Source organism: Alosa alosa, chromosome 23 (assembly GCF_017589495.1).
Source record: "Alosa alosa isolate M-15738 ecotype Scorff River chromosome 23, AALO_Geno_1.1, whole genome shotgun sequence".
NCBI lineage: Eukaryota > Metazoa > Chordata > Actinopteri > Clupeiformes > Clupeidae > Alosa > Alosa alosa.
Window position 1 is genome coordinate 13,844,266 of NC_063211.1, and position 23,922 is coordinate 13,868,187.

Sequence of the window (23,922 nt, forward strand, 5' to 3'; positions counted from 1 at the left end):
TTAGGACATTCTCAGCTGTCAGAGTCAGGTGTCAGACCTCGGATGAAAAGGCATCAGGTCTCAGGAAAACCGCTGTCAATTTACGGAATTACACAGTAATTTCTCAGACATCATAGTTCCGCAAATTCAACTCTAAACTCCAATCTATACTCCATTTCACTCCATAAGTAAATGGTGATGTTTTTATGCAAATGTTTTATTTGATAAGAACTTGAAAACAAAAGTACATCCAGGTGCGTTTCAAAAAAGCATCTATATTTCCTTTGTGTCTTTATAATACATTGTGTTATACATCACAAGAATAGTTTTTGCTAGAGAACAGCTTTTCTTTCCAAAGAGAATCAGAGTGAAAAGCCTATATGTGATAGATACTGTATGCACAAAAACACAGAGAAGAGCATGGCACATTCTTATCAAAATTACACTTTCTACAACTCTTGACCAAACTGGACCGAGCAGTTCATTCAGAATCTTAACTAAGGTCTCTGCATTACACAACATGATTTGCACGCGGGTCCTTATTCACAAACACACCGATAGTGTCTCCAACAATAAATTGAGTTGAACTCAGCACTACATATTGACTGCTTTTGAACCACTGGGGCCACTTCGGGCAAATCCTAAGGTCTACATACTAGAACAGGCACACTCTCTCTACCATAATGACAGCATGTAAAGGTTCTGATAATATGATTCTTATCCTCACACTAGCAATTTATGTAAATTGCTACCACCAGGAGTCTGGTAAAATACTGAAGTTGATGGTTTTACGTTAATAACTTATCTTACCACCATCTAGAATCCCTTCATTAACATTATTCAATGCATTGTTTTATATTAACAAACAATTAACAACAGCATTGTCTACGAGTTATTTTATTCACATTAATAACTGCATTCAATGTGTGGTATTAGCAGCTTCCATTAGATAAGAATACACCACTGTATGTGAATCACATGACAATATAATGATAACTCTCCATGAAGGACCACCTACAAAGTACCCTATGCAAACCTATGACAATACACAAGGCTTTTCCATATTGAAAATATCTACATTTTGCTTCACCCATGTTTGCATGTCTAGTAAAACACTGCACGGTCAGTGTCATCTCTGTGTCTCAATCTGATGTTAAGTGTGCTTGGAAAATCATTTTTTGACATGAAAGTTTATTACCTTTTCCTTGACTGGAGAATTTTTTCTCTAGTCTAGTCAGTGGCTGATTTTGGTACTTGATGACACCTTTGAGGAATCAACTCTGTTAAGGCCAACGCCCACTGGCGTCAAGTAACGCCACCGTTTAGAAAATGATTCTATCTCTTAAGTGTCAAATCCATAGACGAGAATGTCGTCGCCAGTGGGCATTGGCCTTTAGCTGTGTAACGGTCAGGAGAAATGTGTACAAGAGAACAACCACTGGCTCTCCTGTAGTATCCAATAATCTTCTGTCCATAGAAACATGTCTCTATCAAAAACACTCAAAATCATGTACAAACTGTAAAATTAAGAGTATTTAAACAAGGCCGTTACAAATGTCACCAAGTGTTGCTGCAACATCCAGGAAGCTGTTCACAACATCCAAAATGAGCTCAGTGGCACACGAGAGTGCAGTTTGTAAATATTAAAAGGTATATTACATATTCACCAAAAAGGTGCAAATAATTAGGGAAGTAAACATATGGTGGGTTTCTGCAACTGAAATTCTTACACAACACATAGCAGCGTAACGTCAAGTACAGTATTAGTCTCTAACCAGTCGCTAAGGTCCAAAATCACCTGTTGTGCCAGAGTTGAGTTGAGTACAATGTGGATCACGCATTAATACATTTTATCGATCAAGATCTATTCAAAAGGGTCTTTGAAGTCAGCATTGATTTGAATAGTGATATATCGCTTACATAGTCAAAATTTCTGACATGACTTATAAGCCAACAGCTGTACCGTTATTTAAAAACATTAATTACATCCTGCTTGGGTTGCCTTTTGATAGCGAGCCAGCCAAGGAAATGAATTAAATGTGCCGGCTTTGCTCCGATCAAACCTTTACTTCATCTTCAAAAAAAAAAAGAAAAAAAAAAGAAGATTCGGATGACTAAAGGGAAGTCATAAAACTGCAGACTCCTCTATCAGAATGAACACTTAGCTAATTAGATGGTCCAGTACAAGCAATCCATTACTCCTGCTCAAATCCATCTTGGTTTGATCTGTATTTCGGTTGTCAGCCATCTCCGTCGTCGTCTCTCTCTCTCTCTCTCTCTCTCTCTCTCTCTCTCTCTCTCTCTCTCTCTCTCTCTCTTTTTTTCTCTCTCTATCTCAGCTCTAGGGGGCTGACACTGCCGTCTCACACATAGGAGTCTCTGCAGCTGGGCCCAGCCTAGCCTGCTTGAGCCTCTCCAGTCCCCACTGTACTCTGTAAGACCCAGAGGGTTGAAGGGTTGGAGGGGGAGAGAGCCGCTCACACACCCCAGACGAGAGCTCTGGTCACTGGGTGACGGGTGTGGTGGAGGAGGAGGCGGGGGACGGCGGCCCGCTCTGGTAGGCTCGCAGGAGGACCTTGTGCTTGGTGGCGGCCTCCACGCGGCGCCTCTGGTGCTCCCCCAGGAACTCCTTGAGGCGTGCCGTGGTGAAGGTGAGCGTCTGCCGGCGCAGCTTCATCAGGTAGGAGTCCTGCAGCCAGCCGTGGGAGAAGCAGTCCTTCGTGGTGGGCCGCGACCTGAGGGACAGACAAACACCAAAAGGTTTACTGAAACAAACACAAACACCAACAGGTTTACTGAAACTAACACAAACACCAACAGGTTTACTGAAACAAACACAAACACAAATAGGTTTACTGAAACAAACACAAACACAAACAGGTTTACTGAAACAAACACAAACAGGTTTACTGAAACAAACACAAACACAAACACCAACAGGTTTACTGAAACAAACACAAACACAAATAGGTTTACTGAAACAAACACAAACACAAATAGGTTTACTGAAACAAACACCAACAGGTTTACTGAAACAAACACAAACACAAACAGGTTTACTGAAACAAACACCAACAGGTTTACTGATACAAACACAAACCCAAACACCAACAGGTTTACTGAAACCCACAGCTCTGTCTGTTGGCCCCCCACCTCTTGCTGCTGCTCCACAAAAGCACAATTCCACCCATCTTTTTTCCCTGCTTCTTTAGCATTTGAACTGTCACCAGTGAAAACAAACTCATTAAAATTGCACACATTGTCTCCAAGATAATCACCCTCCCCACCCCCACTCTCAGCCTGTCAGACAGAAATGACACAGCCATCACTCACTTAGCACGTACAATAGCAAAAAACATGGACCAGCCCCTGAATCCATTTTTCACACTGCTTCCATCCGGCCACAGATACTAGAATGATTTAAACCTAAACTGAAACTTGACCTTCATGTTACCATCAATTCCAAATATGACATTACATATACTATGGTAATCACGTACCTAAACGTAAAAACATTTATTACAGTGCACTTACATAAGCAATAAATAATGCTATATTTATTTCATGTATGTAGATAGATGTAGTCCTACACCTAAGACAAAGTCCCCACACATCTTATAAAAACAATGCACTACTGTAGAAATTGCACACAAAATTGTAGTGTTAACCAGGTGTCCACCCACCATACTTAATCTTAATTGTGGCTGATTATATTATATTCCCGTATATGGCACTGGTAATGGTATTCTCAGCCTTATCAGACATCGGCCTTTTACACTATTAGATCTGTTGTGTTCTCTCACCAGGGATAGCCATTGAGAGTCTTCTTCAGGAAGGCGGAGGCACTTTGGGACACATTTGGGTACAGCTTTGTGGCGTCAAACTTGGCTGCCAGTATTTTGGTCTCAGTCTGCTTTGGGTCCTTTTCCTGGAAGGGTAGTCTTCCACTCAGCCTGAACAAAAATATGAGTGACAACCCTCATACAATGTAATTCCATGAAAAACTGCAATGCCTACAGGTAATGTATTAAAAACTACAGTGCATCCAGTTAAACACCAGAAGGATTTTGTCAGCACATTTGTTGTTGCAAAATAGTAACTAATGTGTGATTAATTGCATTGTAAATGAGTTTAACAATCTAAGTGGTATACCGAGAAACTCATTTCATACAGTCTTGTATAACTTTCTACTTTCCTTTGTATAACTTGCTTCTTTTTCACTCTGTTTTGTGACTCACATGATGTAGACAAGTACTCCCACGCCCCACATGTCTGCTGGAGGCCCCACCACGTCACCTTTCAGCAGCTCAGGAGCTGCAGAGAGAAACAACATGGCAGCTCATGACACACACCCCCTCCAAAAGTGTCTGTTTGGGTACAGTACCTACTGGTGAGTCATAGCAGGTGGTGGTGGTTATACAAAAAACTAGCACTTCTGTGTCTTCTATAACTATGCAAACATTTCATCAGCATTTTCAGCTGTTTCAATGCATTTTCTATGCAACTGGCATTAGTAAATCAGGGATAAATGACCATTAACTGCATGCATTAATTGTCATAATAAACACAAGCATTAACAATGGCATTTAGCAACACTAAATACTAGATAGTGTTGAGGTCTGTTTTATTCACATGATGTCATGTTATTGAAGAGATCATTAATGTGAAGTGCAGTCGTTAGCATAAACACACCATTAATGTAACATTATTTATGTCTCTGACACACAGCTTACCAGAGAACTCTAAGGTTGCTAGGTCTCTGCTATAGGTTCTGAGTGTGAGGGGATTAAAACTCTGAGCACTGCCCAAGTCTACGATCTTAATGACGTTCATATTGGTGACCATGATGTTGTCCGGTTTGATGTCAAGATGAAGAATTCGCCGGCTGTGCAGGTACTCCAAACCCTGCAGGATGCCTACCAGATACTGCACAATATCATCCTCAGAGTAGCGGAACCTACAGGAGCGCATGACAAAGAGGTCATGCAGAATACAATGTCTGTCATAACAATGTAAGTCTCTCAGTCTGTCAGTCTCTAAATGTGCATAATGTGTGCACAATATAAAAAATGCAGATATGCGCACACACAGACAGACACACACACACACACACACACACACACACACACACATACAGTATACACACACACACACACACACACACACACACACACACACACACACACACACACACACACAGTATACACACACATACACACACACACACACACACACACACACACACACACACACACACACACACACACACATACAGTATACACACACACAGTATACACACACACACACACACACACACACACACACACACACACACACACACACACACACACACACAGACACACAGAGAGAGAGAGAGAGAGAGAAACACACACACACACACACACCAACCTGTCAATGAGACTGTAGAGGATCTCCTTCCCTGTGCAGTTTTCGGTGATGAGCACCAGGTAGCGTGGGGTGACGTAGGCCTCGTGGAGAGCCATGATCCTGTCGTTGTGCAGCGACTTGAGAGTCTGGTACTCCTGCACCACCTGCTGTTTGGTGTCCTGCTCGTACGACACGATCTTAGCCGTGAACATTTTCCCCGTGGCGTTCTCACGGCACTCACGGATCACCCCAAACCGACCTCTGACAAAACAGTTAAGAAGAGTTAAACACTTGGGGGCATTAGTTAAACATGACAACACTGGGGGGCGCTAGTTAAACGTGACTAAACTGGGGGGGCGCTGTGGCACAACTGGCCACAGCGCCCATACCACGTCCGGGTCCAAGTGCCCACGGGGACCTGCGTTCGAGTCCGACCCGGGTCATTTCCCGATCCCACCCCATCTCTCTCTCCCACTCACTTCCTGTCTGCCTCTGCACACTGCACATAATCTCTGTATGAGGCAGAAGGTCTGAGCTTCTCTGCCAAAGGCATTTACTTTCACTTTCACACTTCCATCTAAAATTAATTGTGGAAGAATCTAACCTATGACCTGAAGTCCTGTAAGTAGTTTCTGTAAATCCTGTAAATACTTCTTAAGCCACTGGTAGCTACTGGCTGAACCAAAGCTTCCTACAGTATATTTAATGAGAATTACACTATGAGATAAGGATGGAAATAGTAAGCAGCTCTATACCTTGTCTTTTCATCCAAGAAGGTGTAAGGTTTCTGAGGCACCCCTTGCCTCAGGCTGGACTCACTGGCCTTTGTGGAGGGGTTCACTTGGCCTGTGGGGGTGAGAGGGGTGGGAGTAGTTGGCCCCTCTCCGAAGGGGCTCATGCTGCTTACCAACACTACAGAGGGAGAGACAGGAGTAGGTGCCACGCGCGCGGTGGTGGTTGGCACATACGAGGGCACTGGGGAGATGGGTCTGCAGGGTAGAGGCATGGTGGCACAAGGGGAGCTGGTGGTGGTGGGCACAGGCTGGGGCACTGGTGGGGTTTGAGTGATGGGTGGCACTACATTCACAGGACTCTTCGGTTTTGGCAGGACCAAAGGCGCTATGGGTTTCACCACGGGTGGCGATTGGGGAGCGGGTGTGACTAGTGCTGTGTTTGTCGCGCTATTAGCTGGCAGAGCTGTCTGTCTCTGCACGTGAGGAATGTTAGTGGGTGACTGGGCATCAGAAGCTCTGCGGGGCGGCCAGACATGAGGGGTTCTGGTGGCAGAGGACGGGGCAGGAAGAGGAGTGACCACGGGTGGCGTGGTGGGGCTCGCTGTGGCCGCGCGGGACGGGATCTGGACAGGGATCTGAGCGGTAGGGAAGGGTGCTGGGAGAGCCTGTGGCAGTGAGGATGGGGACACGGCAGGCACGGATTTACTGCGCTGGACGACGACGGAGCAGGTTGCCATAGCAGCGCCTGGAGGTGGAGCGGGGACATCTGCCGCAGGAGACTGTGAGGTGGCTTTCCCTTTCACCGGCTTAGTGAACACACTCCTCCCTGTCATGGATGAGGACAAATAATTTTTCAATTCAAGGGTGACATTTAGAAATGCAATCACAGGTAGGAGAGGGGGAGTGTGTACAAATTTATTGAGCTTAGTGAATGCATTGCACTCCCTACCATATAATGCAATATAATGAAAAACTTTTTTTCAATTCAGTGGGTAATCTATGGCTCATAAACAATCCATATCCACATTTATATTCAGTATGTATTGTTAAAGTGCATGTTTTGTGATATTTTCATATCTATATATTTTCATAGTTTCAGTACCTGTGCCTAGGCACACTTTCCCAGAGGTGTTGCTGTATGGTCCCTGGCCTGCCTTGTTGACACAGGCCACTCTAAACCTTAGGGTGTTGCCGGTGGGCAGTTCTGTCACATTGTGGTAACAGTCCATCAAACCCGTAGCAACTATGAGCCAGTTTGTTTCACCTGTCAGACGGAAAATGTCTTTGATGTGAGTTATTGAAGCAATGATTGTACAGTATTTAGTACAATAAATAAATGTGGTTTCCATTTGTTCTTTTATGTGGAGAAACTAGTGTCCAAAGGTCCAAGAACACAATAAAAACCCTACAGGCAACGACTGCGGTGTCTCATGAAACATTTTGGGTAGTAATAAAATCAAAAGCCTAACATTTATACTGACATTTATTTTCCAATGAATAGAAGTGTTTCCAGAGACTTGATGGGATTTTAAAGAGCAAGGGTAACGCGGAGCTCAGAGTTTATGACGGAAGCTTACCCTCTGTCCTTCTCTCGAGTGAGTACGTGCATGGAGGTTTGGTGTCCGCCGGTTTCCACAGCACCAGAGCCGTGTTGTTGTACGTCTGAGGAACCTCTGGCGTTCCAGGTCGCTTTGGGACACCTTAAGGAGGCGAACAGAGAGCACATGGAGTACTTTACCAAAAACCTTTTAAGGAACAAAACCAAAGTAGCCGTTGCTGGAACAAATATGACGTGACACTTAAATAAGCCCCCAAAGTTTGAATCAGGAGGATTATAAATAATTTAGTTTGCTTCTTGTATTATTCTTTCATGAAAATATTATATGAAATGTGGAGTAGGAAAACTAAAAAGAAGAGATGCCAATTCTACTGCAGAAATACAATAAATGAATCAAATAAAGCAGGGCTTCTTGTAAGTGGCTTCTTGTCAGTGTCTAATGGGAAGTGATTTGAGTCTCTCTGTGCCTCTGCAAATGTTATATCCTTAAAATTCAATTTGACTCAAATCTAATATCGAAACCTGATCGGATTATTTTATTCCACAAGAGATTTGATTTTGAAATGATGCATGGGGGACGTTCAAATGTGTCTGTGCTGAAAAACCCTGCGTCTGGAGTACAGTTAGGGACTCACAGGCCAGGGAGATGGTGCAGGAGCTAGTGGCCGATGCTAGTGGGTTGGTGGCCACACACTCGTACAGGCCGGCATCCTTCTTGGTAGTGTTCAGGATCATCAGAAGTTGTCTGCCATCTGGACTGGACATCAGGTTCATCCTACTGTCAATATCCAATGGTTTCTTATCTGGAAAAATAGATTTTACAAATCATCTTATTAAGTAAGTCAGTGTAAAATCATTTTTGTGAATTCCAGCCCATTTTAATAACATAGAGAATGATATTAAATATTTCATGGACTGAATCTTGCATTGACTCATTTCAATATCGGGTTATTTCTACAGAGAGAAATAGTATTGTTGTGCTATGGAATGGTTAGTCATGTTCCTACCCTTCATCCAGATGACCTTTGGTAATGGGTTCCCAGCAGGAAGACAGCTGAGCGTCACTGGGTCACCCTCCAGAAGTATGTGATCCCTTAACTTAATGTGGAAAACCGGAGGGAAGTCTGGAAATGAAAGCAATCATCTTATTGATCAAAATACAAAAGAGGATCTCAAAAATCATACATTAGCTCTTCTGTAAGAAATCAAGAGAGATGGTGTGTGCAGCTATGTGACAGAGAGCGGCAACCTCGTTTGTCACTTGATTACTTCTTCTGCATCATCCTCTGGTTATATAAAGGTTGTATTGTACTGTATGTATTGTTACGCTACTGTAAGGTCTGCATTTGCTCTGAATGTCAGTCCTCATTTGTAAGTGAGCATTGAAATTCAAGCTACAGTGCATTGTGCAAAAGTAAAACTTTAGATAAAACATCAGCTTAATGAATAAATGCACATAATGCAAACATGAAAATCCTGTACAGCAGAGAGTTTTTTTTCATTGGCAAGAAAGAGGCAGTTGAGATACTGAACTCAACTTAATTCATTTTCATTTTCTATCCCTCACAGACAGATTTAATTAATTGAATACCTTTTCTCCTCCTACTACTTGACTGTGCAAGTTTTCTTCACATTAAACAAATGATAAGGCACAACTAATCATTCCTCACATACAGTACCTGAAGAAGAGCGCGTGTACTCCTGATTTTTAGCTTCCTCTTCCTTGGAGACAGATGATGCAGTGCTTAGCTGGCCGGGGCTTTTGCCTCTCTTGCCTCTTGACAGACCCCATCGATCCCATCTGGAGCGGCGGTCATTCTCTGGTGCTATAACGAACAGAGTTCGTAATGGATAATTATGTTACCCTGAGCAGTGGTTGTCAGTGTTGCATAACATCATTGTTACCATCAAATCATTGTAGACAGCATTGCCACTTTAATATGTTTAAAATATTTATGGACTTATATAACTGCAATATACGAAACTCATACTCAGTATCTCTGTACAAGAGCATTTAAGGTTGTGTCAAAATGGCCCTGCTTACTCTGAGAAGATTTCAAGTCAGCCTGCGCACTGTTGGTGGATTCCACCGACTCGTTGCCACCTAATTTGCCCGTTTGTTCAGCAAGCTGGTTTTCAGGGATGTCCATCTTCTTCAGACTCGTACCCTCCGACTGGGAATGTCGAAGACGGGACAGAAGAGGTGTTCTCTTGCCCTCTGGCTTCGGCTCGGTCTCCACCTCCCTATCTTCAGACTGGCTTCGCAGTTTCATGGAGATCCCAGCAACCTTGGCTTCAAACTTCTTCTTCATGGCCAGAACTGGCGACTCATCGACCTTCTTCTGATCTGGTTTCGTTTCTTCCGTAGGAGCTTCAGATGCGTCGCCATCTGGTTGTGTTGGTTTCAGGGTTTTTGTTTCCTTCCTTTCCTCCGATCGACTGCGTATTTTCTCCGAAATGCCTGCCACCTTTGACTCAAACCTGCGCCTCATGGCAAAAACAGGTGAGTCTGGAACCTTCTGCTTATCTCTCTCCGAGACATCCTTCTTTGCTTTCACTTCCTCTTCTGTCTTGATGGGCTCCGTCGCTTTTTTATCCTCGGACTTGCTGCGACCCAGAGCCCAGGACACCCTGCGTTTGCTAGCCGATTCGTCCTTTGACTCGTCCTTTGGCTTCTCCTCCTTCTTGGGAGCGAGAGACGACTTCTTTGCCCGCATGGAGAACCTGCCGATCAAGCCAAGGTCCTTGTCCACCTCCCTGAGGTCCTGGACTGACTTGGATTTCTCCTGAAGTCCTCTGGACACCATCTCCAGAGGAGCCCCGGTGGGCCCAGGTCTATAGATCTCCTCGCCCAGCTTGCGAGGCATGACCGGAGACTTCTCCTCCGACTTAGTCCTAGTCAGGCGCTTTAGGCCGCGAGTTAAAGATGACTCACGCTTTTTGAACCTCGCCTCGAAAACCTCCTCTGAGTCAATGTCCTTGATGTCGGTTCTGAGAATGGGAGCAAATGGCGTGGCCACTTTGGCGAAGACGGCAGGATGCTCAGGTAGGAGGATAGTTTCAGGGTTGGAGCGAGTCCGTGAGTGGGTGGCGGTAGGGACGTGAGGCTGCTTTCCATTGGGTTGCAACCCAGTGATGGTTTGCATCACATCAGCATAGGCCGATTTTTTCTTCTCAGTGGGAGTTGATGCAGACGACTCAACTTCTGACTTTCCTTCACCTTCATTTGAGCTGGAAACCTCTTCAGATTTTGACACAACACTCTCTCTCCTACTGCTGCTTTCAGATTTAATCATAGGAGAAACTACAGATCTAGAATCTTTCACTGCTGAATATGAGGACAGGGATACATTGTCCTCCTCATGACTTTGAGGGGAAAATTCAGAGATTGTTGTCCCATCTTGTTGTTCCTCATCCATCTTCTCATTTCCCAGAATCCACCTTTCTTCCTGTTTCCTTTCCTGCTGTTCCGGGTCAGGAGTGGGTGGTACAGAGTTAATCTCAGTGGGAGACTCAGGCCTTGACTCTAGTCTAGTTTGCTCAGTAAGGACAGACATAGATACGGCTTCATGCAGCTTCTGCTCTCCCTTCCGGCCTGTCTGAGTGTTAGGGATCTCCAGCGGCGCTCCAAAGCGTCTGTGCAGTGGAGTGGCTTCAGGGTCAACTTGACTAAACGAGGCGCTCTTACGAAACACCTTCGTCTTTGGGGAGCCCTCTGAGGGACTCTCTGTCGAGGATGCCCTCGTCATTCCGCCCATCCTTGCCCTGCGCAGGTTGCGGTCGAGGGACGACGTCCGTCTTTCGTCGTCCACCCCTAGCGTCTCCAGCAGAGGGCCGCGTAACCCGCTCATCTTCTTGTCCACGGATCCACCTCGGAGGAGCCTCTGCCTCATCAGCTCCAGTTTCAGGGCGTAGTCCTCCTGGCTCAGCTTGCCCGGGCCTGGACTTGGGCTCCGTCTCGGGAGCTCCATGGAGACGGCCTTTTTAAGGCTACAGCTGCCTTCCTCAGCCTCCTCTGCTGTAGCGCCCTCTTCTGGTGAGACGTGAAGGAGCAGGGCACTGTCGGCTGAGCTACCTCTGCGCATTGTTGCCCTCCTGGACTTGATCCGTGCCTCCTCAGCCTCCACACTCGACCCTCTCTGAAGAGGCTTCCTGGGCTTCTCCCCTTCCGTACCCACCTCTTCAGACTCCCCATCTTTCCCAGGCACTGAGGGCTCACACTCCATCGGTTCCACACTGTGATGGTTCCCTTTGGCCGGTACGACACCATCCGAAACATCGTCCTCCCCTGTGATCTCAGTGAGGGACATCCTGGAGCCAGAGAACACCATATTCATAGGCATGGGGATAAAGGGAAGTTCATCGATTTCCCCATCAGAGTCGGAGGAGGACGATGGTGGTGGCGAACTCTCCTTGAGATGTCTGGACACAGCAATAGATGTGTGCTTGGAGGAGTCATCCAGCAGCTCAGGGATGGCTCTCATCACCATTTTGGACTTGTAGCTGATGAGTGACCTCTAAACAAGAAATAAAAAAGAAAGAAATTGCTTTAGCACAAGCAAGAAAAGTCTGTAAATTAAATCTCTCCTTGAGTGAGCACAAATTAATATGACTCAAGCAGCATCCACTTTCTCACCTGCCACTTTCTTCTTGCCAGGACCTGTTTATGTAATGCTGTACTGATACTCTTCCCCTTAGTCAAGGTCTTCAAAGGATAGAAAATCTAATTTAGCTTGCAAATAATTGGATTGATGTCAATAAATCAGAGCAGCATACATATTTCAACATATCTACCTTAAACCAAGGATGCCGAAGACCCTCAGCTGTGTCTGGTCTCCTAGGAAATGAAAGGATGATTAGAAATTTAAGAGGAAGAAACAATTTGAAAAAAAAAGGTTAATTACTCGAACATAATTCATTAAAATTTGATTCATTAATAAACAGACTCACAGCCTGTCTAACACCAGCAGCTTGATGACAAATCCTTTGGCTTCTCTGCACAAATCAGCAAACATGCTCTCCTCGAAAGCCACATTGTAGTTCCTGATGTTGAGTAGTGTTTCACGGTCATTCTCCGCCGCAAACGGGGACACACCTGTGAGGCTACAAGATTACGCAACCTCTCAGTAAATCCTTGTATCGACATTTTGCTGTGGCTTTGGCTGTGTAGTGATTACTGAGACGGATTGGTATTATGTGCACACACTAATTTGATTTTTTCGTTTGGCAGGAAATTCAATATTGATTTTGTAAAAAGGGCATATAAACCAATGACACAACAATAATTAACGTACCATAAATAGGCTATAACTCCGATGGGCCTGCGGAGAGAGATGGATTGCATTAGAATCGAGAAATAAAAAACACCTTTTGGAGGTGACTAATGTAGTGTGGGACTGTGTCAGATGGATTAAATGTCTTACCAGATATCTGTTGCCTTGGAGATGGGTGTTTGGCTCACAATCTCCGGAGCAACAAATTCTGGAGTGCCATACTTGCTGTACTGTGGGTCGTTGGGAGTGAGCTTCAAAGCGCTGCCAAAATCACAGATTCGAATCTGGTCACTGTTACGATCAGCCATGAGAATGTTCTCTGGCTGTGAGGAAGGAGAAAAATGGCAACTTTGAGTCCAAATGGCCCTAAATGGCAACTTTGAGTCCAAATGGCCCTAGACCACTCTGATTTTCATTCCTATATTGTTGATGCAGTTGTTGCAGTAGTCCACAGACATGTTTGATTTAGTGAACATCCAAGAAAAGGTTTAATACATCAGCAATCCTTAGATTTACATCGAGGCTAGTTCATAATAGCAATTGATTCCTAGATTCTAAATACTGGATTGGTCAATACTTCATCAATTGTTCATTAGTCGATATGAACTAAAATGTTTCACACAGTGCTTTACCTTGATGTCAAGATGAATGATATCATTATGGTGAAGATAATCAATACCTTCTAGTATTTGCCTGATTATGGAACGGACCTGCAAAAAGGTTGAGGTCAGTTTTCAGTGGTCAGCTGTTTCATTTGATTTATGTTTTTGTTCCATATAAAGACACTAAGCAGAAACAGTACAATAATTATGAATAGTGTTGGAGAAAGCAAACCTCTGATTCCATAATGGTGGTCCTCTTTGTCAATCTTTCAAGCAACTCATCATGGCATCTTTGGTGAGTTAAAGGGAGAACATCACTGTGTAGAGCACATTTATTGTCATGTGGATTATTATAATTTATTTATTATCGGTTAAACTATAATTATTGCAGTGAACATTCGTCACCCCATACTTTATAATAGTAAGCCAAGGGCAAATAGAAATGAGGTCTAAATAGAAAACATTCTATGGTATAAATCATATATAATGGAGCAAAAAAATGAACCTTTTATACCTAAAAACCTTGTAATTGTGTAAAGAACAGATAAGGATACAGTTCTGTGATGAGCACAATCACATTTTTCTTTTCGAAAGCATCATGAAAGTAGAGGATCCGTTCGTGGTCCAGTTCTGAGAGCAGAGACATCTCCCGCAGGGCAGAGCATTTCCTTTTCGCTCGAGCTGTGATGAATTTAGCTCCGTAATCCCTCTTCGCAGCTTTGAGTGTTACCCGCTTCACATAGGAAAATGCCCCCCTACAGCCACAGCACAAGTTCACAGACATGCAAGACGTCACAGCAGAATGCATTGTCCTTCGGAAAATTAGTCAGATCTTTTGTGCAGGAAAAGGTATGTTCATAGCTGAAACTTTGTGTAACAGTTTACTGAGCAAGGATTGTGTTTATAATGTGTTTACTGTTTATAACTGTTTATATAATAAAAAAAATCCATCAAATCATTGATCATTGGCCTCACCTCCCGATCTCCTTGTGAATGTCATAATAATCTGTTAGTCTCCGCATTCTCCTCAAGATAGTCTCTTCATCCTCCATTGGCTCTTCCACTACTTTCTTGGCTGGGTTATTTGGAATAACATTAAAGGTGCAGTCAGCAGCGATCGTACGCAATTTCAAGCCCATAACAATTTTTGTCACATTCAACAATTATCTCCTCTTGACCGCTAGCTGCCCATTCTGTGAGTACACTGTTAAAAAAACAGGCTCCAAAAACTGGAAACAAACAATATGGGGGCAAACAAAAACGAAACCCAGCATGGGTTCTCTGGGTCTAGGAGTGAGCTACGTCTCTGGTGTGTGTTTCATTTGGTCCTTGGTTAAAATGTTCAGTAATGTAGGCCTATGTTTTTTTGGACAAAAGCGTCTGCTAATACATTTAAATATAAACATAAACACAAACAAATGTGACTTCCTGTGCAATAGCTGACTGCACCTTTAAATGTGATGTGAAAGAAACAGTAAGAATTTAGTTATATGACAGATTATGATACCCAATCAGTGCCTTCTGTGTAAAATATTGGCCAATTATGAATGCCAGTGTAACGATGACAGGTAGTTATCAAAAGGTAGACTACACATAAACAAAAAAAAAACATCCTGATATTGACTCTCCACTTATAACTGGATTCCAAACATAAGATATAGGCCATTACCTGTGCGCACGGTGAGCTCTGCCTTGCAGCTCACAGACCCGGCCAGGTTCTTGGCCATGCAGGTGTAGACCCCTGAGTCCTCCTCTCGAGCATTGAGCACCACCAGTGAGCACTCCCTGTCGTCGTACACAAAGGTGAAGTGGCTGCTTTCCGCCAGAAGTGTGTTGTCCTGTAATCAGTGAAGAATTAACAGTGTTACTGACTTGATGTGGATATTCCATATTGAGTAACATCCATAGCCCTGACATATTGTTATGTGAACCAGTCAACACCACCAAAGTGTAACAACCTAGCATGCACAATATATTAAATTCTATTTCATAGACTATAGTCCAAATCATAATTTCTATGTATATCAACGTCACATATAATTGGATGTTTGCCATGAAAATGAATCTGAATCTCCCAGATGGGGAAATGTTCTCTCTAATCTTGAGGGACTTACTTTATACCAGAGGATATCCGGATCTGGCTTTCCATCGACGACCACTGCAAACCTTGTTGTCTCACCCACACACACATCCAGGTCCTCCATGATGCTCTCAAAGGTAGGGGGCGCTAGAGAGTAAACAAGTACATTCCCTATTTACATGGCTCAAAACTTTCAAGCATGGTTCAAAGCATCTAAGCATCCTTCAAATGGAACAGGGTAGTTGGGTGAAGGGGGGGGGGGTGGGTTGCTTGATGGAGTCTGGGAGTAGAACATTTCACAGTCTGGAAAGTCTAAATGGATGATATCAGTTTACTTGATATTACCTGCGAGGATCAGTTGTGCATGGCAGATGTCACTGCCGTATGCGTTGCTCACGATGCAGGTGTACTGGCCCACGTCTCCAACGCGCACCCGCATCAGTTTCAGGGAGTGCTGATCGTCATCTGGCATGCTCATCTCACACACACCAGGCTTGTGAAGCAATATAGCCCCCCTCCTACACACACACACACACACAGAGAGAGAGACACACACAGACACAGACACACACAAACATACACATACACACACAAAAAAGAATGGAAATTGTTGATCAAACTATATATGATATATACAGTCTTTTTTATTAGCCTATAAAAATGTACTTTGTATGTACTAAATGTGTTGACCTTTCTGGGGTCAATAAAGTTTCAAATCAAATCTAAAAGTCTGCGTACTTTTTTATAATCCCATTTTCACTTTCGTTTCACTTTCAAATACTTTCAAATTATTGAAAAATAACTGCTGGCATGTTTTTTGAACATTGTCATTCTTATGATATGTGCACTACCATTCATCAATTTTAATATCTAATAATGATCATCTTGCCTTTTCCAGCTGACTGTTGCTTGAACGTGGTTAAGAGTGATGGTCATGCTGGCCGGCTGATTCTCCACAGCATACACTGTGTCCGGCTTGTCCAGAATTTCTGGGCTTCTTCGGAAATACTGGCCTGAGAAAACACCAGTCCCATAAAAACAGATATATATTTTTATTATTTATGCTTTATATGAGAGAGCTTGTGTATAAAAATAACAGTGCTTTAAACCCCTTCACACACCCCCTCACACACACACACACACACACACACACACACACACACACACACACACACACACACACACACACCTCCTCACACACACACACACACACACTCCTCACACACACACACACACACACACACACACACACACACACACACACACCTCCTCACACACACACACCTCCACACACACACACACACACACACACACACACACACACACACACACACACACACACACACACACACACAAAGTACCTCTGTCGATGAGCTGAACAAGGTCTGTTGGTGGAGATGGCTTGCTGAAAGCTTTTCCAGTCCCTGCCAAAACTCTGAATGCGTAGCGGGCTCCTTTGGAGAGGGAGGCCACCACGTAGGATGTTTCTCTCAGGTTAGACGCTATGATGGTCCACTGGATAGAGCCCAGGGCTTGTTGTTGAACCGCATACAACAAAGAGTTGGGATCTGATGGGAAACATTCACCAAAAACAAGCTGAATCACTCTCCCAGAAGGACATGTAAATTTCAGGGGGACACTTTAGGGGGAAAGACTTGAGGCAAAGTAAACACATCAAGAAATGATTTAAATGTTTTGAAACAGAACATTTTTGAATTTGAAGCATATCCAACCTGATTAATTAACCTGATCTTCTTGGTCTCCTATGGATTATCTACAGATGTTCAGATTATGCACTGGTACTCTATTAACTGTAGAAGAAAACAAAAAAACTATAATTTACCAATAGATGGATCCAGGTTCTTGGGTCTGCTCCATCTCAGGGTGATTGTTCTTCCAGTGATGGCCTCAATCACAGGTGGACCATCTGGGGGCTCTGGAAGGATGTCTGCAGACAAAATATACTACAAATGAGCATATGCCCTCCTAAAGCATTGTAGTCTAATGCTTTAGTCTGTATTAGCATCATGGTTCAGGCCAAGCCATAACATGCTCTTGTGAAATTCTGTCCCCTTGCACATACAGATACAACTATACCATCCTGCAGATTGCATATATGCACAATACATTAGGATTGGATTATGCCATGTCATTACTTTGTGAATTGATACCTTGTGAATTGATACCAAATAGAATCATGTACAATCTATTTTAACTGGGTGTTGGTTAAAAGCTTACAAAGCTTAAGTACACTAGCAAGTTATGGATTGAATTGGACACCATATAGCTCCCATTAGGCTTTGGGAGCTATAAGGTGTGTTGTCCATTCCATACCTTGATTATGACTCTGTGAATGACCATGTCTTTACCTGCCACATAGAGATGGGCGTAACAGGCAGCCTTCCCCACCTTGTTGGAGATGACACTTTTATAGACGCCATTGTGACCGTGGCACACGGAGCGAATGACCAGACTGTGGACATCCCTGTCTGAATGAGACAAGAGATCAGAGAGATCAAAAGGATGAAAGTACCACACAGTGAGGGCAACAAATGTGTATGCATTTCAAGCCAATTCCCTGGATTTACTGACTCATAACATAAGCAATGGGGGAAAACCAGAAAACGGAATAAATTACTTAAATCTACAAAGTGGGAGAGAAATCAATACCATTTTTTTTCTACTTTCTGGGACCTTGAAGATATAATATTTCTCAACAGTGAAACTTAGAAGAATTTTAAAACATGAGTTTTTAACAGGAAAGAGAAACATATATGTATTATATATGCAAACAATTTCCAACAAATGACCTTGAAGAGGAATATCTGCTATTTTAGTTGCTACAAGTGAGTGTGACAGAATATACTTTTTAATTATTCATTTATTATAACTCCCAAACAGCTCCCAAAGAGCCAATCGTGGACTTCAGGAAGTCTAAAGCTAGCACACACACCTCCATTCTGATCAACAAGACTGACAGCTTCAAGTTTCTCGGTGTCCATACTGTATCTCTGAGGACCTCTCTTGGACCCTCAACACCTCTACCTTGATCAAGAAGGCTCACCAGCGTCTCTTCTTCCTGAGGAGATTCCTCAGATCCTGGTGAACTTCTACCACTGCACCATCGAGAGCATCCTCACCCACTGTGTCACAGTATGGTATGGCAACTGCTCTGCCTCCGACCGGAAAGCACTGCAGAGGGTGTGAAAACTGCCCAACGTATCACCGGTTCCTCACTCCTCTCTATCGAGACCATCCAGGGCAAACAATGCTTGCATGAGGCGTGCAGTATCATCAAAAACTGTTCTCACCCCAACCACAGACTGCTCACCCCACTCCCCTCCGGGAGGCGTTAGAGGTCTCTCCGCACCTGAACCAGCAGGTTCAGAGGAGGCTACCTACTGAACTCTAGCTCTGCATATCAACAAACTAAGCCCACCCACCAGATGCCTCCTTGCCTGTGCCTGTTGAGGTGTCCACGACCATAGAAACCTTGACAGGGACAACAAGGAGGCGGACATTGTGCAGACTTTTGCCATCAACAACAGCCCTCTCTCACCCGAACAATTGCCTGTTGAGGTGTCCCTCAAACCTTGACAGGGACGAACATTCTGCGGACATTTTTGCCCCCCCCCGGACAATTGACCACCATATCCCACCCATAGTGCATTTGCTTTTTTGCACTTCTAGTTAGACACAAACCGCAAACTGCAACTTCGTACTTGTACTCTGCACAATGACATTGAAGTTAAATCTAATCTAATCAAATATTGTTATTTGATTGTTTTATTGTTTTACCATGACATATGTCCATCCCTCCCTAAATGTAGGCCCATACGTCTACTCAGGACATTGCTGTAGATGAGCTCAATGCCCTGATCTAACTGAATAAACAACCAAAGCTGATAGTGAGACACAGAGCCTGGGTAGGGTCTCCAGAGTGCCCTTACACTGGGTCATCTTCCGGTCGTCCGTGCTGTCGATCTTCTTGCCGTTGTGGTACCAGCTGATAGTGGGGTAGGGCATGCCAGACACCTTACACTTCAGCACTGCCTCCTTGCCCTCCACCACCTCCACGTCCCGCAGAGGCGTGATGAAGTCCGGCATTGTCCTCCGCTCCACCTCCGACTCCAGGACCTCCGGCTCCTCAGGAATGGAAGGCATCTTCTCCAACTTTGCCCTGGGAAGAGGGGAGATAAACCAAAGTAAGGATGAGTTTAGAAAGAGGAGAGGCCAAAAGTAAGTAGTTCAAAAAGAAGTACTGAGAGAGAGAGAGACAGAGAGAGAGAGAGAGAGAGATAGAGAGAGAGGTACATGCCTAGCATTGTCTTTCATGCAGAAAAATGTAATTGGATGAACATAAAAGATATGTAACATCAGCACTACATTTTATATGCACCATAAGTGAAGGAGGTTGGCTTAGTAACACAGCTATACAGCCAAACCATCTATCTTCTAATTTAAACTCAGCTCAATTATTTGACAAAGGGGTATACGTTTTAGGAAGTAAAAAGTGCTGCACTGACAAAACTAGAGAATGGTGGGGGGAATGGAAGAAGAGAAAAGAGAGAGAGAGAGATGAAAAGTGAGAGAGCAAGGGAGAGAAATAGAGAAGAAAGTGAAAAAGTGATTATGAAAAAATGTGCAGGACCCACCTATTTTTGATTAGATTAGATTAGATTAGACTAGACTAGACTAGACTAAATTAGATTAGATTAGATTAGATTAGATTAGATTAGATTAGAAAGCCATACAGTATGTGAAAGCCAACTTGTGTGAATGCGTTGACATTTACATTTTACATTTACATTTAGTAATTTAGCAGACACTTTTATCCAAAGCAACTTATGACAATTATATTACAAGGGCCATTGACCCCGGGTTAAGTGCCTTGTTCAAGCAAGGGCACAACGATGGAAGCAACTTTTCTGGGTACTGTATGCTCCTTACCCACTACGCTGCCACCACCCCAGTTACCCCATCTTATGTGCACCATACGTAGTGTGTATGTATGTAAGTAAGTATGGTGTGTATACGGTAAGTGGGTAAGTAATGTATGGTAAGGGAGAGGGTGTTGCAGCTCCTACATGTGTGATGAGATGGCTGGCCGGGGCTCCTGCACATAGAGCTCTGCTGTGCTGTCTGTGTCACCATGGATATTATGGGCTGTCGCTGTGTAGAAGCCCTCGTCCTCCTGGGTCACCTGTGTGATGATCAGAGAGTGGCGGCCCCCTTCCTTCAGGATGCGGATGTTGTCAGTCTCCTGCAGAGAGTTTTCTGATGGAGGCCAAGAGTTGGACATCAACATAGTTTCTGTTTATACAAAAGGTATGCTAAATGACATGCTTTCAGGTCAAACGTGAAAAGAAAGGTGGGTATGGATAGCTAGGTATGGATTAGCATTCAAACTGTAATTAAAAATACTGAAATAATTATAAACGTGATAAAATATACTACAATATACAGTAACTGTGTACTATTTAAGTACTATTTTAACTAATTGGACCACACTGGATCATATAGTGTACATTATGGCATTCAATATTGTTTAACAAGGGCTTTCTAAGCAGGAATACGTCCTATCTTTACAAAAAGGTCAAAGTGGAAATGTGACACCTCTCCTCACCCAAGTGGCTCCATGTCACTTCAGGAGGCGGTGACCCGCTGACCTTGCAGTCAAAGCGGGCGGTGCGACCCTCGATGACCTCAAGGACATCCAGCTTGCGTGTGAACAGGGGCTCCCTGGAGGGACTGACTCTGAGACTGGCACTGCTCACCAGCTCCTCTGAGCCCACAATACAGAGAGAGAGCGAGAGAGAGTGAGAGAGTGAGAGAGTGAGAGAGTGAGAGAGAATGACACAGACAGAGAGAGAATGACACAGACAGAGAGAGTGAGAGAGAGAATGACAGACAAAGAGAGAGAGAATGACAGACAGAGAGAGAGAGAGAGAGAGAATTATACAAAATGGAAAGCCATAGAGAGACTGCTGTTGGAGATTATTCAAGGGCTTTCAGTCTCTAATCAGTGTTGACACTGTTTTAATGGCAAAATGGATGGCCAGCACCTGACCCAATAAAGCCCAATTTCCCTCTCCATCTGTGACTCAATTACTGTATATTATATCATATTATATCATATCATATTATTTACCTTTAGCCGAGCTGAGTTTGCAGGTGTAGGTCCCACTGTCGTCCTCGTGTACTGAGCGCAGCAGCAGGCGACACCTCCGCCCATCAAAGTGCATCTTGCAGTCCAGCAGTGCAGGCTGAATCAGTTTCCCATTGCCCAGCCAATCCACATCCACTTCCTGTGGGCCAACCATGTGACACTCAAACAGGGCCGTCTCGCCGGCCCTCACTGACATGTCCTGCACCGGTATGTTGATGGCCAGGGCAGGCTGACCCGAAGGTGCTGGAGAGGACAAGAGAAACCAAAAAACATCAGCCTGTACCAAGAGAGTAGTCAGTCACAGCCTGTACCCAGAGAGTAGTCAGTCACGCCTGGTAAGCTGCAATGGACAAATGAAGTCCAAGCATGTGATGTAAATTTATTAATTGTAAAGACGGTATGCAAGTGTCTTACTCAAATTGATAAAGTATTATTATTAGACTTGCAATAATATACAATGAACATTCAATTATTATAAATATAATAATATTTATATATATATAAATAATGTTTTTATAAATTAAAGCATTAAATTAGACCTTATAAATTATACCCAAGGAAACTACAGAGGAACACACTCTGTGGTGATTGGCTATCGCCTCTGTGTAACCAGCTGTGTGGCTGTGGAATTTGATGTGGAGTATATTTAAGTTCCTCATACCAGAAACCTCCAATCTGCACTCTTTCTGATTAGTGCCGTATTCATTGATGATCTTGCAGGTGTAAACTCCGGCGTCTGACTTCAGTGCAGATTTGATTTTCATCTCATATTTTCCCTCTGGCCGTTCCTGAACAACATGGCGGCTGTCAGTTTTAATTGCTACCCGGTCTCTCAACCTGTAAATAAAAAAATCAATATGCCACGAAGGTTTCCTCAAATGTGTTTGATTTAAACAAAATAACAACATAGGTATAGCCAAGATATTTTGGCAATGCAATCAAATGTACATTACTATAACATTACATTGCATAAAATGTACATTACTATAACATTACATTGCATAATGTAAGTAGCATGAATTTGTTACTACAGTATATAACACATAATAATGTATTTTGGCCATATGTAATTACATCTAATAAGGTAATATGTAACATGTACTGTAATTACATGTGTAATAGCTTATATGAAATGATGACTCACCAGTACACCATGGGTTTGGGTTGTCCACATACATGAACTGACATGGTCACCTCCTGTCCCTCTACCACAGCCTGGTCACCTGAGGTTACCTGGTCATTCATACAAACATGAATGAACAAGACCATTATTTTTTCATGAGAAGCAATTCTCTAGTGGGTAGAGCAACATCTACTACAAATAATGGATACAGTTTTGAATGTGAGATAAAAACGACTTTCAGATTGTACATTCCCAGTTAAAACAAGGAACCAAACAATCACAGATTACCCCATTTTAACCTTATAAGTTCATTGAAAAACAGAGGGGAAAATCGTTCCAAAGCAGTTCATTCTTCTGAATCAAATCTTTTCACCATCATGAATAACTTAGGTCTTTTATTGGAGTGCATTAGCTGTCACAGACGAAAAGTGCATTCTTCTGTGGAGTGCATTAGCTGTCATAGAAAAAAAATTGTTTTCCTGAAAAGCACTAGCAGAGTACTAGAAAGTACTTTGAGTACCTGGAAAGAAGGGGGCTCTTTAAAAGGGGACAGTGCTGTCCTCTGGGACCAGGGGGCATTGTCCAGTTCCATAGCCTCTTCCAGGGGGCTCAGGTACTCCTCATCAGAGAGGACAGGGCTGCCTGGGGGATCCAAAGGAAGACTCAGTTTCCCACGATGCCCCTGGACTGGCTCTGGGAGTGGACATATGGGTGGACAGAAGTGGATAAAGAGGAGAACAGACAGGGAATAACACTAGATCAGCTCAAGGTGAAAACATGTGATTCATTATTCTATTTATTTTAGAATTTTGTGTAAACAGTGCATCGAGTGAATGGGGCCTCTTAAGCGAAAGATAACTGAAGTCGATAACTGATAGCAGCTGAGAACAGACCAGCGCTGGATCAGAGCTGGATCAGGGTCGGATCAGGGACAGATCAGAATGGTCACTGACCAACAGAGTCAACCCACTCTTGGGTATGACGGCGCTCGGTGTCACTGGGTTTTCAGAAAGTAA

The 23,922-nt window shown here is 43.6% G+C and overlaps 1 protein-coding gene across 6 annotated transcripts in view; it reads right to left on the reverse strand.

The window, feature by feature from the left end:
* Positions 1–168: 168 nt before the first annotated feature.
* Positions 169–23,922, reverse strand: part of spega (striated muscle enriched protein kinase a) — a 49,508-nt gene continuing 25,754 nt past the window's right edge. For 5 of the 6 annotated variants that reach the window (XM_048234367.1, XM_048234366.1, XM_048234369.1 and 2 more), the window contains 35 exons: positions 23,427–23,599; positions 22,928–23,016; positions 22,445–22,620; positions 21,766–22,026; positions 21,241–21,399; positions 20,702–20,891; positions 19,565–19,794; positions 17,984–18,103; positions 17,458–17,562; positions 16,976–17,182; positions 16,504–16,627; positions 15,960–16,132; positions 15,649–15,761; positions 15,204–15,372; positions 14,510–14,609; positions 14,089–14,289; positions 13,767–13,824; positions 13,565–13,642; positions 13,083–13,255; positions 12,954–12,980; positions 12,610–12,762; positions 12,454–12,496; positions 12,296–12,364; positions 9,704–12,176; positions 9,339–9,485; positions 8,667–8,783; positions 8,295–8,462; positions 7,679–7,801; positions 7,204–7,365; positions 6,123–6,927; positions 5,389–5,628; positions 4,713–4,936; positions 4,218–4,293; positions 3,783–3,932; positions 169–2,714 (listed from right to left, as the gene is read on the reverse strand). In XM_048234367.1, coding sequence (XP_048090324.1) covers positions 2,483–2,714; positions 3,783–3,932; positions 4,218–4,293; positions 4,713–4,936; positions 5,389–5,628; positions 6,123–6,927; positions 7,204–7,365; positions 7,679–7,801; positions 8,295–8,462; positions 8,667–8,783; positions 9,339–9,485; positions 9,704–12,176; positions 12,296–12,364; positions 12,454–12,496; positions 12,610–12,762; positions 12,954–12,980; positions 13,083–13,255; positions 13,565–13,642; positions 13,767–13,824; positions 14,089–14,289; positions 14,510–14,609; positions 15,204–15,372; positions 15,649–15,761; positions 15,960–16,132; positions 16,504–16,627; positions 16,976–17,182; positions 17,458–17,562; positions 17,984–18,103; positions 19,565–19,794; positions 20,702–20,891; positions 21,241–21,399; positions 21,766–22,026; positions 22,445–22,620; positions 22,928–23,016; positions 23,427–23,599 — 8,108 coding nt within the window. In that variant the 3' untranslated portion in view covers positions 169–2,482. The remainder of the gene's footprint in view (positions 2,715–3,782; positions 3,933–4,217; positions 4,294–4,712; positions 4,937–5,388; positions 5,629–6,122; positions 6,928–7,203; positions 7,366–7,678; positions 7,802–8,294; positions 8,463–8,666; positions 8,784–9,338; positions 9,486–9,703; positions 12,177–12,295; positions 12,365–12,453; positions 12,497–12,609; positions 12,763–12,953; positions 12,981–13,082; positions 13,256–13,564; positions 13,643–13,766; positions 13,825–14,088; positions 14,290–14,509; positions 14,610–15,203; positions 15,373–15,648; positions 15,762–15,959; positions 16,133–16,503; positions 16,628–16,975; positions 17,183–17,457; positions 17,563–17,983; positions 18,104–19,564; positions 19,795–20,701; positions 20,892–21,240; positions 21,400–21,765; positions 22,027–22,444; positions 22,621–22,927; positions 23,017–23,426; positions 23,600–23,922) is intronic. The other variant, XM_048234371.1, reaches the window with a different exon arrangement.